The sequence below is a fragment of the Pomacea canaliculata genome, linkage group LG11 (genome assembly GCF_003073045.1).
Source record: "Pomacea canaliculata isolate SZHN2017 linkage group LG11, ASM307304v1, whole genome shotgun sequence".
NCBI lineage: Eukaryota > Metazoa > Mollusca > Gastropoda > Architaenioglossa > Ampullariidae > Pomacea > Pomacea canaliculata.
In genome coordinates this window covers 19,149,076-19,165,491 of record NC_037600.1, presented here as the reverse complement: position 1 = coordinate 19,165,491, position 16,416 = coordinate 19,149,076, and the positions used below count along the sequence as shown (strand labels likewise).

At 41.1% G+C, this 16,416-nt stretch overlaps 1 protein-coding gene across 6 annotated transcripts in view; it reads right to left on the bottom strand.

Moving 5' to 3' along the window:
- The window catches only part of LOC112574979 (protein unc-80-like), a 49,792-nt gene extending 47,891 nt beyond the window's left edge, over nucleotides 1-1,901 (bottom strand). For 2 of the 6 annotated variants that reach the window (XR_003101542.1, XR_003101541.1), the window contains exon 1: nucleotides 382-1,901. Coding sequence is in view for 4 of the 6 variants with exons in the window: in XM_025256443.1 (XP_025112228.1) it covers nucleotides 382-473 (92 nt within the window). In the remaining 2 variants the exon portion in view is untranslated. The remainder of the gene's footprint in view (nucleotides 1-381) is intronic. The other 4 variants (XM_025256443.1, XM_025256441.1, XM_025256442.1 and 1 more) reach the window with 4 other exon arrangements.
- Nucleotides 1,902-16,416: the final 14,515 nt, after the last annotated feature.

Here is a 16,416-nt window from a genome sequence, read left to right as displayed (position 1 = left end):
TACATATTCCTGAATCCGTGTGATATGTTTCCCAATTTCATACTAACTTTTTACAATATATACCTGATCCCAATCTTTAAAAAACACTACATCATTGATTCTATGTGAGATGTTCTATCCATGATGATATTTGTGTTAGCTTGTGTGCGAGTTCATCAAAACACCTTGTTTTGGCACCTGTAATAGCACCTTAATTGCCCTTTCCCCTTTTTAACATAAAGAAGAATTTCTTAAAGTAAAATTTAAGTATTTATTTAAGTAGGACCATACAAGGTGTACATACCTTAGACGGAATGTATATTGTTGTTTTTGTTTATACGCCTCTGTTCATATCGCGATCAGCGGCATACTACCTACTTAAGCTAATGACGATCGACTTACCTGATCTGTCGCCAGAAGAATGTTTGGATGGGGAGTGGGATAGAATGATCCCCCTCCATGTCATCCCCATCCTGGCCTTTTCTCTTCGGCATTGTGAATGTGGATCAATGTACTAAAGTCAAGACGATCGAGCGCGCATCAACAGCTTCCTCAGCATTCATCCGCTGACCTCTCCTCCCAGTCCTTGCAGAGCCGCTGGCCGCTGGTGCTGCTGCCGATAACAACTTGCAAGACAACGGACAATCTACGTCTAGAAAATGCATGACGGTCCACCACAAGTTCTGGGATGAATCTATGATTTCTTTTTTTTCAGAATGAAACTATTTTCTGCGTGGAAAGAATCGCAGACTGTGGTTATCAACAGGTTACGGCATCAGTGCCAGGCAGTCATTGTAATGAGCCGCCATCACTGAGCCGCTCGCTCGCGCAGGCCAGGGAGCAGTCCTTGATTCCACGACCACTGATACCAACATCCGACCAATTCTAGCTGAAAAACGGTCTAAGCCAAAATAAATTAGTAAATAAATAATCATGATGTGTGATTTATGTCCATGCGCGCGTGTGTGTGTGTGTGAGAGATATATATATGACCTTTCACCTAGATCGACAATAATCCATCTCACAACGGTGCGCTCTTTGACAAGACATTCCACAACCTCGTGGATTTCTCAAATTATCAGTGAACAGCTCAGAGAGCTCTCCACATATCATTGAACAGTTGAAGAAGTTGAATACGAGACAACTCTATGCTAGTGACATACTTTACATGATCACTTACATTGTGCACGTACTACTCGACCTCTGGCGGTCCACCCTGATCTCTGGCAATACTCAACTCTTCATCGGCTAACGCGGTGTTGTAATTAAGAACCTACTTTTGATGATTTAGTAATGCATCCTAAAATCAAATAGCAGTTCCATAAGGGTAGGTGCTGATAAAAACAAATTAGCTAAGAATGACATGTCCCATGCAGATGAGCACGTTGGTGTGGTCTTGATGGCTGTAGGTTATAAATTTGCCATACACATGTGTATTAGTATTTCCATCCATAAAATGCTAATTATCAGACTTCAATTTAGAACTGCTGGGAGTTTTTAAACCCCTACCCCATTCACAATTATTGGAAGTTGTACATGTAAAAGATGCGTCAATGGCATTCGGTGTTTTAAGTAATGTCAAAATGTCAACTTTCAGTCATCTGGTTTCTTACAAGATGCCCCACGTGACGATACATCCGACCGAATCTCTTCCTTTTTTTTCTTTTTTTTAAGATTCCCGACGCCAGTTACACTTACATTTTCACACCCCTTTCGCAATTAGTCTTTACGGGATTTATGCACTGTGTATGCACATACACTCATCGTGATGTTCATGTCATGAACAGCTGTGAAAACGAGTTATGTATCTAACATGGAAGCTTACAACTTACAGCCATCGAGCACGTGGCAGACTCCTACAGCAATCAATTTATTTAAAAGGCTGCTAGACACCCAAGCATTGTTTTCGTTGTCATCCTTTCTTCTAGGTCAATGCACTTTATATGTCTGACAAACCAACATCTATTCTACGCATCACTGTGGAGCATGCTTGATTGTGGAGTGATCATGCGTTATATACATCACACATATTATTATTATTACTATTATTATTTCTATTTATATGCTTTAGAAGCATTAGATGACATAATGACCGACAATATGAGAGAGCAGGTGCATTAATTGCTTTGTTTTCTTATTTAAAATGAAATCTTAGAGGAACAGATACAGGCAAAAACCCTGGTAATGGATGATCGTAAAGGTGAGTTTAAAAGTCTCACTTCCAAGTACAGTCGGACCTCGATAAGTCGAGCTCAAAGGGATCCGAAAAAAAAAATCGACTTACGGAGTTTTCGAGTTAGGGAAAATGGTGTAATAGGTGCAGCTAGGTATTTGGCCGGGAACCAACAATTAATCCGATATCGGGAGGTTTTCGACTTAGGGAAGGTCGACTTATCGAGGTCCGACTGTAGTTGAATAGGAAATGAATTGCAAGTGGTTCTGCAGAAGATCAAGTCCAACAGTTTTCTTCAGCCACCTCCCATGATAAAGCAGGTACCAACTTCGGTTAATCTATATTAGGATACCCTGAAGACCTCTTAGCTCATAAACTCTAAACCCGAGACCACAAACCTTGAAAGCCTCGCTTTGTACAAAAGCAAAAAAAGATAAATGGCTGGTGAAAATAAACCCCAACACTCATAACATGATGGCGCCACCAACAGCAATGCATCCATTAATTCAATGTTCGTTGATATTGATTTACGATTCCAAATAAATTCCAGGAACAATAGTTTTCCCTCCATAAAAGAATGAATACTGTACATGATTTTTAAAAAAAATTACAAACAGTTCTGTCACTTTGAGCATTTGTATAAAAAGGTGGGAACAACAAAAAGCTAACTAAACAGCAAGAGCAGCTATGCACAATTAAACATGGTTCAGATAACATTTAGAAGACTTGCCCGGTTGCCCCGCCTTCTACATTGTCATCCTTTCAAAGTAGACCGACGGCACGTGGTAACTTCGGGTGGGACATAAAAATCTTCCACAGACAGCGAACCATTAAAAAATTAAAATAATTAAAAAAGCACCATGTACAAAATGTTAACGAGCACTTGTGTAAGACAAACGGCCAGAGAAAGAGAACCTAGCAAGGACAGCAGCGGCGGCTGCCGCCAGCACAGGTGCGAACGTCGTCTAGGCTAGGGCAGGGGACCCGGATATAATTGTCACCTCGTTCGGCCAGACTCAGAAGTCGGGTGTGTACGTCGCGACGGCTGGACAGAGAGGTAACCGAGGTCCGAGGTCATTTTACACCTGGTAGGACGGTGAGAGAAGTAGTCTTTCTTCTCCACCGTTAGGTGGGGCTGGAGCTGTTCACTGTCGGTGTGGTCTTTCTCTCTGTTTGCGCTGGCTAATTGATGAGTGGCTGAAGGATATGATGGTTGGATGTCTGGCGACAACGTACTGTCAGGAATGCCAGCTGTCATCGTGAAAACTCCAAGCACTACGTGACCTGAACTCGAGCTACCCATCGGAGGTACAAGTTCGACGCCAAGGCCAGCAAGAGAACTCGTACGTTGTTCTTAGAGAAGAGAACGTCTGTGCCCAAACGCCAAAGCACCGGAGTTGAGAGGATCAAGCATCAGTGGAGGAAGATCAATGGACCGAGGGGGGCAGTACTTCTCCTCATGAACACTTATGCCAAGCATAAGGAACAATTTGCAATTCTTACTGTAAAGAAAATAGAGGTATTGAAGAGGATTGGTTCTGAAATGGCAGCCTTAGGATGCCACTTTGCTCCAGCAGAACTGGAGAAAAAAATGGAGCAATATGAAAATACGGTGAGTTTCTACAAAATCATTGGGTTTTCTGTCTTTGAGTGCAACATTTTTCCATAGATCTGAGAAACAAAACATCACAGGTTTTTAAGGTTCTGCAGGTTATTATTTATTTGTTACCACAATTCATTCATTTAACCTGTAAACATTAAGACCCGACCAAGCTTAAGTAGAGATTTTTATTGTAGCCCTGGGAAATTAGTCTGCTGTAAAGAAGACCCGATCAAGCTTGAGTAGAGATTTTTATTGTAGCCCTGGGAAATTGGTCTGGATATATATATGATATATGCAATCATGTTTGGTACTTTTATCCCAACAGGTACAAAGCTATAGTAGACTCGAACAAGAAAACAGGCCAGGGAAGATCACAATTGAATTACTATTCCAGAATGGCTGAAATCTTGGAGGGAGACCCTTCCTTCATCCCACCAGTGACAATATCATCATTGGGAGGTGTAAAAGGTCAGTGAACCATTTGTAACATAAACAAGCAAGTAAAACATACTTTTAGTATAGCAATATTTAGTAAAACATTTGACAGCTCAAGTATTTATTGTTTATTGTTTCTTTTCCTACAGGTATTTGGTGAGCGTAGTGACAAAAGTCTGTTCTGCCACAAAGAGATATTCTAGATATGTAAAAAGCTCAGTTATGAAGTTTTTGAATGCATGCAATGTTCCAGCAAGAGCAGTTACCATGGGCATACAGACCACACATATTTGGGTTTTCCATGTCCATATATTGGTCATAATTATTTTATGTTTATTTTTCAGTAAACACTCTCATCTCTCAGAGATCTCCAATACCCAGCAATGTGCCACCCCTACAAAGGAGTAAGAACAGCAAGGAATGTCTCAGGAGACTTCTCACCTGTTTGCAGGAAACGGAAAAGATTGAACAACGAATCGCATAAAGTTTAAATTGTGTTTATCTTGTGTGTGTGTGTGAGCATATATAAGGCGTTCACATTCCCTAAAATTGGTTTTGGCATTTTTATTTATATTTTATTAAGTTTATTTCATTTTTCTTTATTTTATTACATTAACTTACATCAAAGGCATCCGGGAACATTCGAAAGTGAGGTTTGAACTGTACTTCGAGTATCGTGGAACGGGGCTTCACTCGATTGGCTGCGTGCTGTGCATCACACCACTGAACTCCTAATAATAGCAACTACTTGTAGCCAATGGCGTACGTACACAGCGACAGTGGCCGCCATTTTCAAATTGTTGTTTCTGTTGCCATTTTGTTCTCCAGCAGCTGAGCAGAACAGCACGTACAAAACAGAATAATTTATATATACTCTAAAGTAATTATACTATTGTCCGTATTCAGTGCAGAGTATCAAGCTCAGAAGAGAAGGATTAGAGCACATGAAAGCAATAAATGCAGAAGTTTTCCAGAAGTAGAAGTCGGACTCAGCAGTTCAGTATGGCCAGTGCAACTAGAAAGTATCCCTCAGTGTGTACAGATTAATTTGTCTTGCTTTATCTGTGATGCACCTGCTCGTGCGTTTGTAAAGCAAGTGAAAGGTCATTCCATCTATTATGGCTGTGAAAAGTGTGCACAAAAAGGATTTTGATATGCAGTCAAAATGAGTGGACATAACGCGTGGTCGCCCAAGCCAGCCCAAGCCAAGGACTCAGAAAGCACCGGTACTTCCCTCATGTTGTGGACAGCCTTGGGGAAAAAACTATCAGACCTGACAGCTGTGTTTACTTCACATGCTTGTGAGTACTGTTTGATCAGGAAAAGCATTTAATGTTGCTTTTGCTTTCTTTGTGACAGTTTTATTTTGTTAGCCTTATTTTCTACTCTGCTTCTCTTCCATAAAAGATTTGTGTTATGTGGGTGTTCTTATACTACACTAGTAGGTTGAAATATGCATGTGTATAATGTCTTTTTTTTTCTTTCTAAAGCTTGGCTTTTGGTCAGTGTAAACAGTAAAGGACAAGCCGAGTGCAACATTTTTTCTGTAGGATCAGCTGGTAAGTTAATTTTAAAATAATTCCCATAATATGACTACATTATTATGCTTCATTTTAAGGATATAAGCCTTGAAAGATCTGCGTTCTCACCTGCCATTAGGAAAGCAGGAGAAGATTACTCTCCTATACTGAAGAGTTATGTTTTGCGTCAGTAGTAATTGTAACAGTGAGTGTGTCTCAGTTGGGCAAATCTGTGCATGTCTTTGAGTCAAATGATGCAATATCGCTGACTTGATGTTCAAGAAACATTTTTTTCTTTTTTTGCCCAGAGAATGGAACGGCTGATTTTGAAATACAGTCCTACAGACTCAAATTTTATTTAGAAGCTTTGACTGAAGGTTAGGAAAAAAAAATTAAACGGTCCGAACCAAATTCACTCAACAAATGGTGAAAAAATATTTTCCAGATCAAAATTTAATGAGCAACAATCACAGACATTAAAGTTTATTATGAATTATTATTGATTCTATGTTACTAGGTGGGTGCATTTGGGTTAATTTTTCCAGGTGAATTATTGTTAATAAAATATAAATGCATATTTAAAACGTTTCATTTGTCTGAAAGTCCTAAACTTGTTTGTACAGTATAAGTGACTGGATATCAAATTGATTTTGAAATGACACCTGTTCGCAGGGCTACTGTGTAGGGATGACGTTCTCATGTCAGACCTTTGAAAAAAAGTAGAGATGTATATACATGTATACAGATCTCCCAATTGATTGGCGTTTGTTCCCATTATCTTTAGGATTTCCTAAAACCAATGAAGTACAAACTCCATTGAGTGTCATAGAGAACATTCAGCAACAGCACATTAGGTCCTGATCTGTTTTCTTTTTCTGAGGATTGAATCTTTTCTTTTCGAATTCAGCTTATGTAGATGATGCGATGCACTTTTTAGAAATACTTCCCTTCCATCACTTTCTGTTTTCTTGACAAATCCAGGTTTGATTAAAAGAAAGATATCAATGTAGTTTATGTTTTTATGGTACTTTATGCTTTATTTCTACTGATTTTTGCTGAGCACTTATGACTACCAAATATCTAAGTTAGTATTTAGTATAATTGCTCATTGTATATACATTAAAGTAAATAAAATTTTTAAAAAATAGAAAATAGTCACATGTATACATAGGTCAGCCACCATTGTTAACAAATGAAAAGATGTTAGTATATGGCGCAAGGACAACTATGTATGAGCAAGGAAAAAACCCAAACATTTCTTGCTTTACAGTTTACACAATAGCAGAGTAATCAGTATGCCCCAGCCATACTGTTTGTAGCCAACCCCCCCCCCCCTTGTTTTTTTTTAAAGAAAAGCAAAGACTGCTGAAAGTGTGACAATGTTATTGTTTACATGTAGAAAACTCTGATTTATATTGATTTGGATTCTCCCTCTTGCGCACACATACACTCAAAAGTGAGATCAACATGCATCTGCAAAACACGAGAAAGGGGAGTACAATAAAATTTCTTTTTGGCCAAATGATAGCACAGGTGATGATTTGGTTGAATCAGCTATAGGTAGTGATGGAATTGACTGATGCTGAAATCAACAAGCCATCAGAAAATTTCATCTGGTTGTTTCCAATGTACTCTCTCACGCATATGCATGCCTAGACACATTAATTAAGTCTTTTTTTATTATTTGCAGAAAATGCAACAGGAGCCAGAGGAGGAGGATAAAAAAAAGAAGAGGGGTGGCAACTCCAGCCACTTTAAACACTGACTTTTTTGAATGAATGGCTACCATGACAAAAAAACCTACCGGACATTACCCTTATCAGGCTTCACGATCAGGTGCATCATCTTTGCAGCACAGCTGTTGTGGAAAATTTGTTGCAACAGCAGCAACATGCATATGTCCCCCACAGTCCAGTGATTAAGACAAAAAAATTTATTATTTTATTGTTTTTGTTTCTTTCTAAAAAAAATTAAAATGTTAATTCTTGGCCGGACCTTTACTCACTTCATCACAAGCTTGGACTCGCAACGTGGAGAGACATAGAACTCACATTTCAGAAGTAACAGCACTGTAGACTGTGGAAAATACGGATAGCATTACAGTGATGGAACCTTTTTTAAGGCAAATTGTTGTAGATATATATTTTGTATAAATTGTATATTTAATAAATATAGTAATAATAAATTAGTCGTTATTTATTTGGCGAAGAGCATGGGTGGGGGATCATGAGCAGTGTGAGATTTTTAAGCAACTGACGTGTGACCATTGTACCTGTAACGCTGTCCATGCAGGTTTATGTTAACGAGGGTGGTAAGAGATACGTCATATCACCTATGTGCTCCCCCGGGGCCAACGTCTCGTGTTTGAATGGACAACACAGATATTGTAATGCACCTCTATAGCAACCTCATATGATGATAAATTTCTGTCAGCAACAGTAACCATGACAACACGTGCGTAGATGTGACATTTACAGCCCCACGCCTCTCCCCCATACCCCGGAACGGTCACGTGTTTTGCAGGCGAGGGATGATCTCTTTCAGAGGTCGATCGTGTGGAGGATAATATCCCCCTTCCTCCACCTTGTTCACCATGGCTCCTCGTTACCTCTAAAACACCCCGACGTCTCAAGCCCTCCAAGTCATGATGGCTCCCTGATCTCTTTAACCACTTCCCCTTCTCTCTCTCTCTTTTCTTTTTTTCTTTTTCGCTCATTAGATGTGTCTGAGAAAACTGAATGCTCTTCTCAGAGGTCTGTGTGCAGTCAGACTGATAAATAAGACCTAAAAACTGAATAACATTCTATATAAATTACCTGGCAGTTTACTCATTAGTTTGAACTACCGGCGCTAGCATTCTAAGTTTAACCTGGAGGTTAAGAAAGGAGGAACATCACGCAGATCAGATGGGGTTGACTTGTTCAACCTATGTATTTATAAAATCTTAACGCTGAAATCGTCTGTTGCTGAGCACCCACACCTCACAGGTATGTGACGGTGGTGTCTGGTTTTCTCTGTCTACAGAGCTACAAGGGAGACAAATGTTCCCCTTGCCGAACAAGTACAAGACGACACAATAACTGGTTGTCTCTCTTTATTCCACTGTAAATTTTGTCTTCATGGAAAATCCTGACATAAAAAACTTAATACAAAAGAAACACGTGTTTTATTATAATGGTGAGAAACATGACAGGTAGCCTAGTGTACCTGAAATCTAAACATTTACTAGAACAGTCGACAGTTTTAAAAAGGCCAAAAGTTCTAGAATGGTCCATAGTGCCTTGATAGATATGTCAGGACCAAGTTAATTGTGTAATAAATTTTTCCAATGTAAATGTTATCGAACATCCTATCATATTCTATGAAGACACCATAAATTCTGTTCTTTAAGCTCAGGGAAAACATCTCATCTTTGTATGTCAGCTGTAATTGAACGGCCAGTGTGAAATCTGAAGATTTTCTTCTAAATATATCCTTAATCGTTCTGAGAACGCTCGTAAATAACATCTCAGAACAAGTAAGAATTGATATATCCCCACAGTTTTTAGGTTTGTAGCTGAAATCCAGTGCTAGTTCAGTGGTAGTTGGACTGAACAGCTTAGTTCGATGAGTACATTAGAGTGAACATTGTTGTAAACAAACTCCGTTATTTGATGTGTATATTTTATTCATTTATTATATTGTCAGAATTTCTTCTTCGTTTCTTTTCGTTTGTCAGAGGACAACCTTACTTTTCAATATCTGAGAGTTACGGTATACCTTATTAGATTAGATAAATTTCTGGGTTAGGATTTATATTAGGAATATAATTAACTGTTCTGCTCTTTTTATATTATTTTAAATGTTCAACGGATTGTGTACAAGTTTATTAGTGCAACTGTTTTTCGTGTCACAGGTAGTCAGTGTACTCCCAAACTCTTGATGTTCCTTTTTTAACTAGACAGGTTATGCTCGGCAATACATGTGCATGGCATTACGAGTCACTCTCTCCACTCTCTACCCCCTCATAGACACATACCCGTACCATCTCAAATTCCGACTTTGTCCTCGTTTCTTGTGCGATAAAACAAAAACATTAAAAATAATTTCACAAACTTAAAAATGTTTTATTGTTAAATATGCCGTCAAATACCATGTGGAAACATGTCAGATATCATAAGTAATGAGATCGACAGAAGGCGCACTTCGAACGACTGCTATAAAGACAGCTGGAGTCATCAAGGATGGCAGCTGTCCTCTCTCTTGTCTTTTCCGTGTATTTCCTTCACTTCCTTTTTCCTTTTGTTTTCCATGTATTCATAAGGAATGTGTAAGAGTAAAATGTGCTTTGTACGGTATGCATGACAAGGAATTTCTTCTACAAGTGATTGCCTCGGATAAAATCGCCGAAAATAATTTTGCGTAAATACAGTTTTGTTGTTGTTGTTGTTGTTTTAAAAAAAGGTTAATTGTTCCTCGTAATCCTTTTCCTCTTGTAATTAATTACATCTGCTGGAAAGAGGTAAATGAAGTACCGATTAAGGAAACTTAGTTTTGCGGTTACTGTGTCATAAAGTTAGCTAACAATGTTTTATTTGCGTGAAACCGTCTGATCTCTTGTCAAGAATGTGGTTTCTGGGTTATTTCCACTCTTTGTGGTTAGACGGTTGTGCGCATGCGTCGTCCACTATTAGAGGGACAAGGGAGTTGTATATATTGAACTCAACAGTTATCGAAGTCCCGTTGTCTGTCCCAGCGTTCACTGTATCTTAATGCTTTATTAACTTTCCCCTGGTTGTGTAGACGAATAAATAATACACCAAAAAACAAACAGTAGCAAAAACGTTGACATCCGGTTCACAGCAGCTAATGATAGATGCGCAGGGAATTTAAAATATGGTCTCTCTGATTTATGGTTTATGTTTGTTTCTTATTGAAGATGGAGAAGACGAGGTACGCTGCATTTGTACACCGTGTGTGTGTGTGGTGCCATACTCCTGGGGTTCGAACTCCCCTGCCGGTGTGATGGCAGGAAATGGCTCCGGCCGCCGTACCAGTGCATCACCACCCCCTCCCACAGTCGCGATGCCCCCTCTGGTGGCAGGGGGGAGGGGGATTACAACCGGCGCGACATGCACGACTGGAAGCGTGAGCTTGGGGCCCACAGAGATGCGCCAGCGGCTTCCAGTGTGGCGCCACGTAGCGTCGCGTGAATGATGATACGACTCGAGGGTGGTGGTACAGGAGAGAGGGGGTGGTGCTTGCAGGGGGCGGGGGCCGAAGATCAGCCTGAAGGCGCAGACGGGCCGCAAGCAGACGCTGCCGCAGATGGATGCGGCGCCCGATTCGCTGACCGCGCAACCTGTGCGCGTCGCGCCTGCGGCAGAAGCCGTCCGACAACAAGGCAGTTGAATTTCCATCGACAATGACGAGTTTTTATCAGCAGCACTCTGTGTGTGTGTTAAATAATATCCATAGCTTTGTCGGAATCCTCACTTCTCTTTCGAAAAAAAAAGAATATTGCTGGTCGCCCTAATATCTAGTCAGTCAGGCGGAGACTGGAGGAGCTCAAAGGGGAGGTCGGCTGGTTGGTTAGGTGTGGTGGGAGAGGGTGGGCACGAGGTCTGTAAACCCACGCGTCTGGTCTGGAGGCGCAATCGGCAGCCAATGGTGTGATAAGGTGATTTCAATTAGCTGACATGTGGCGAGGGCCTCAGAAAGTCAGCAGTCAGGATTTGTAGAGATGATCCCTTCATGACTTTTGATTAGGTTCCTCGCCAGAGAGGAGAGAACACCCACTCACAAGCAAGTAACCCCAGGCAAGAGAACGACAGACAAACTGCGTAAGACCTAATTAATTATCACTGTAAATTGTAAAAAGGCTTATTATCCCATAGCCCAGTGTCGTGAATTTAGGAAGTGGTTAAAGTGTGTTTAGAGCTTATACTTATGTGACCATATAAATATAAAATAACCATCTTTAGTTACCAACCTTCATTCACCATAAAGCAGGTACTCACTTGATGCCAAAAGCGGGCGTGTACAAGCTTCAAAAGCTGGAGTAAGTTCATTTTAAAAACTGTACCAGTTACTCCTTTCTCCATATTTTATGTCAACCTGTAATTTTTTTTAAGGACATATATATATATCAAAGTGGGTTAGTCAGGGTACATGATAATATTACAAAATCTTGGACAAGAAAGGTCGAGTCCACAGTCACGTGATATATTTAGAGTAGATAAATCACTGAATTACACTGCATTGACTGGGTGGACCACACTGTCTAGAGCTCTCGTACTCTATAGACATCGATAAACGTCTGGTAACTGAACTGTTACTAGTTTGAGATCGGTACTGATTCACGCCATCTATGAGAAAAGTTTTGGGTTCCAGAAATGGCTCCACATACAGTGCGAACCCTGAGCTGCGTGTCCTTCAGATCCTCCTTTCTTTACCTTCCCTAACCCTCTAAGGAATCTGGGGCCCATTCCCGACAGCTGGATCGACTAGGGGGTAGGGTAAATTTGCTGCGCCACACAGGTATCGAACCGACACGCCTCCGGTTCCAAACACATCCTCTAACCCAGCGGTTCTCAACCTGTGGGGCGCGACCCCCTGGGGGGTCGCGACGTGCCTACAAGGGGGTCGCGAAGGTGGTCATTTTTTAAAAAAGTTTCTTATACTGGTATTAGTGAAATTAGTTTACATTGTGTAACCGAGTGGTGAGGGGACTCCAAATCTCTTCTCCCTATTGAAGTACACTGTCTCGGCATGCAGTGACTTCTCACTTCCAAAACTCAAAACACAATCCCCCTCTCAACAATTAAGCCTCCAATCTCCCTCCTCTCGCCTTTTGCCCTCTCTCTCCCCCAATCTCTCATCGCTGACTCCCCTCTCCCTCTCCAGTCACACCTCACTTTTTTTTTAAACATCTAAAAGGCAGGCATTTAGGAAACGTCCATCATTCACACCCTTTCATTCGCACGTGCTCAGTCCTAGTACTCTATAGGTCCCTGACAGAAGGCCATGACCAGACAAGGGAAGGACACCACCATATTACAAACAACTGACAAGATGAATGCTTTCGTCCGAAAAATTTCGTTTTGGACGCAAAAGATACGCCAAGAAAATATTTTTGATATGTTTCCGTGCTTGTGTAAGTGCAACGCTGACAACTTGAATCTTGATCAGGTGAAGAATGTAATTATTGCCCATCTAAACGGACTGCAAGAAAGGTTTCAGCATTATTTCGCTGAAGTTGATGTGACTAAATACGATTGGATTCGTAATCCATTTCTGGCTGATCCTAGCACAAGCGGGTTGTCCACAGAAGAAGAGAAGCTCATCGACCTTTCGAGTGACCAATCCCTGAAAATGGTCTTCCAAACAACACCAGTGCCAACATTCTGGATTAGCGTCAAAGGTGAATATCCTCTCCTTTCTGAGAAAGCAATGAAAGTTCTTCTGCCATTTTCAACTTCATATATGTGTGAGCAAGGATTTTCAGCATTGGCAGCAATGAAGTCTCAATACAGAAATCGTGTGGACGCAGAGGCTGAGCTGCGAATAGCAGTGGGTACGAACATCGCACACAGGTTCGCTTCTCTAGGCAACAGCAAGCAGGCTCAACCTTCTCATTAATCAAAGTGAGTGTCCAATAAAATAATATTTATTAGCAACACAGAATTTGCTTTAGTAAAATTTCATTAACAGTTATACTTCTTGCAGATACGAACTTTGTTCTTCCGTTGTTGATTTCCTCGACGCGGCGTTTGAGGTTAGCTAAGGCTCCCCCCCGCTCTTCCACCGACCTAGCTGGCTAAGGGGGGTCGCGGACGTACCGGTGTTCGTCAGGGGGGTCGTCACATGTAAAAGGTTGAGAACCGCTGCTCTAACCACTCGGCTGCCCGCTTCTGAAACGACTTCTTTTAATGCTATATCTGAAAAATCTCTTGATGATAGAGAGGTTAAGAGATCAACAATTTCTGTCCCTTGAGAGTCCTGTATTATTTACTTATTTGTTTATTTTTGGGTGGAGTGAGATACTGTCAGCCGTAATAATAATATGTAAGCGAGCTCATGGCTCACCCCCTCCCCATAAAAAAACAAACAAACAAAACAAACCAACCAAAAACAACAAAAAACAATCTTTCAGCAAGGCTGCGAATGTTCATATCCACACCATTGTTCCATAGAACGGATCAGACAGGGGCGAAGTATTGTTTGCTTTTCGCAGGCCATATGCGGAATGCCTCTGAAAAAAACCAAAACAACAACAACAAACAAATCATGATGAGTTCACACAGTGCAAATCCACCGACATAAAATTTGCGATACAAGTTCAATTTGTCATCATCCTTCATGAATTGGAGATCCATTTGCTTTCTCTATTGTTTTGGTCTTGTTCTTTATAAACTGTGGAACATTCCTATAGTTTTCTGCAGAAAATGATACAACGGAAGAAAAATTCCTGTAACTTGCTAGAGTACCAAATCCGTTCCACTGATCACGATAGTTTAAATTAGCAAATACCACCACCACCACCATAACCCTCCAATTATTATTATTAATTATTATTAATGTCCATGTGTGAAGATCTAGAGCTTCTTAGTTTCCACAACAGGATTATAATCTGTTTATAATAATATTTGGTTAATAATCTGTTATAATAACGTTTCTACCTTTTTGAACATCATAAGAAGCGTTTAAAACACTTGCTTTGTCATTTTTATTGATATCTTCGTGCTTTAATTGATGTTTTTGTTAAACTTTGGCATTTACCTCTGTGTCTCTGTCGGGACATTCCATAGTCCTTCTGGCGCAAGGGTCACGTCACTTGGCTCGGAATCAAGTCGCACCGAGGTGGTTCGAAGTGGATGAACTCTTAACCTCTCCATGAACTCTGCCAGGTGTTGCAAGATCTCAGCATTGCGTGTCGTAACCTGCATTGTGCATCACTTCGCGATCACTCACACATTGCTCGTGCTTTCTACAAAGCCATCTAGCTATAGATGCTTGTAAACTGTGCCTGAAGACGGCCATCTTTGCACGCGTGAGAGCACTCGTGTATGTCACCAACAATGATGTAGATATACACCACTAACAGCTATGATAAGGTCTGCTGTAGAGGGGATCAGATGGCTAAACGCCGGAGGTGCGAGTCTCACCGCCCCTGAGGCAACTAGGCTAGGGTATCACGGACGTGTATGGTTGGACTGCCGTCTGTCTGCCAAGACCAACGATTAGCATCTTGCGAAGTTCTCCGCTGTTAGTCTCGGTGAGCTTGAACAATGAATGTGACTAAACCGGAAGCTTTGCACACTCTTGCCTCGTTTTAGTACTTAATCTGAAATGTGAATAAACCAAACGCCTCGTTTTAGTAGTTAACTGGGAAAAAAATCGTCTGCCAGCAGTCCAGTAATACAAGTCCGTGATGGTATCGTTGACCAGCTGTCCCTCCCTCTCTCCCTTTGACTGGAAGTAATTATAACTCCGTCTTACATGAAACCTCTAGGGTTCACGACATGTCTAAACTCTTATCAAGTAATGTAAAAAAGGACAGGTGTTATTTCACCAAACTAAGTAAATGTCAGTCACAAGCTTCAACTCTCTCCACCGCCATTCAGTCATAACACACGTCATTCACATTTATGGCCCCAGAAGAGGCATTTCTTATCTCCCTTGTCTCCCTACTTCCGCTACGTTGACTCATGGGAAGCATTGCGCGAAACGTTGCGAAATCGCTCGACTGTTGCTGTACTTGAGCTTGTGTTCACATGTAGAGAGAACACGGTTAGAGTAATTATACAGAGTGTGACGAACCCTACTCACGTGAGGTTGGCCCTATCAGCGCTGCATTTGCAAATCCATCTTTGCAGCAATCGAACTACCCAACCGACCAGCATCGCTGAAATTCCAAAAATAAAATAGGTGATTGCGCAGGTGTGATTGTTTCGTTTACTGACCTTTCGGCCCAAACATATGATTGCTTACCTCAGTTTCAACTTTGCTGAGAGTCGATTTAAATTGGAAGACTGAACAGTACCCCATCCCCTTGTAATTTTTAAAAGGTTATTTTCATTTATTTATACATTTTTGTTTACATGTCCACACGTTACTGTGTTTCGTCATTGTTCAGTTCATTGTTCATCCGTTGTCATCGGCAGCCGTGTTTTGTCGTTATCTTTAGATACACAACTTATGTTCGGTCCTCCTCCAGATTGAAGGTAAGTATTTTCCATCATGTTTTTAATAATGCCATGCTCTCCACAGTTAGTGAAGTTCTTAATGCCATGTTCTCCACAGTTACTGTAGTTCTTAATGCCATGTTTTCCACAGACATTATAGTCATCATTGACAGTCTCCACCTGATGCCAGGTTCTCCACAGACTGTTACTTTAGTCTTTAGTGCCTTGTTACACGCCCAACTTAATGGTCTTTCATGCCAAGATCTCCATCAAAGTATAATTGTAGTGTCAGCCCCTACCCAGCGCCATACCCTACCCCTAACAGTAACCCTTCCTTTGCTGCCCAGTGGCAGGGGGTGGGTAGGAATCACCCTGGCGACGCGCGGCAGACTCCACTTCCTGCAGAGCGCCGGAACGATCAAAGGGAAAAAGGAGGAGGAATATGACTGGCTGTGCTGACAGTGATGATGCATAAATGGCTGCTCTCGGTGCCATGCTAACTGTCAAGCTATTGGCTGTGGTGTAGCAGAGTAATAACAT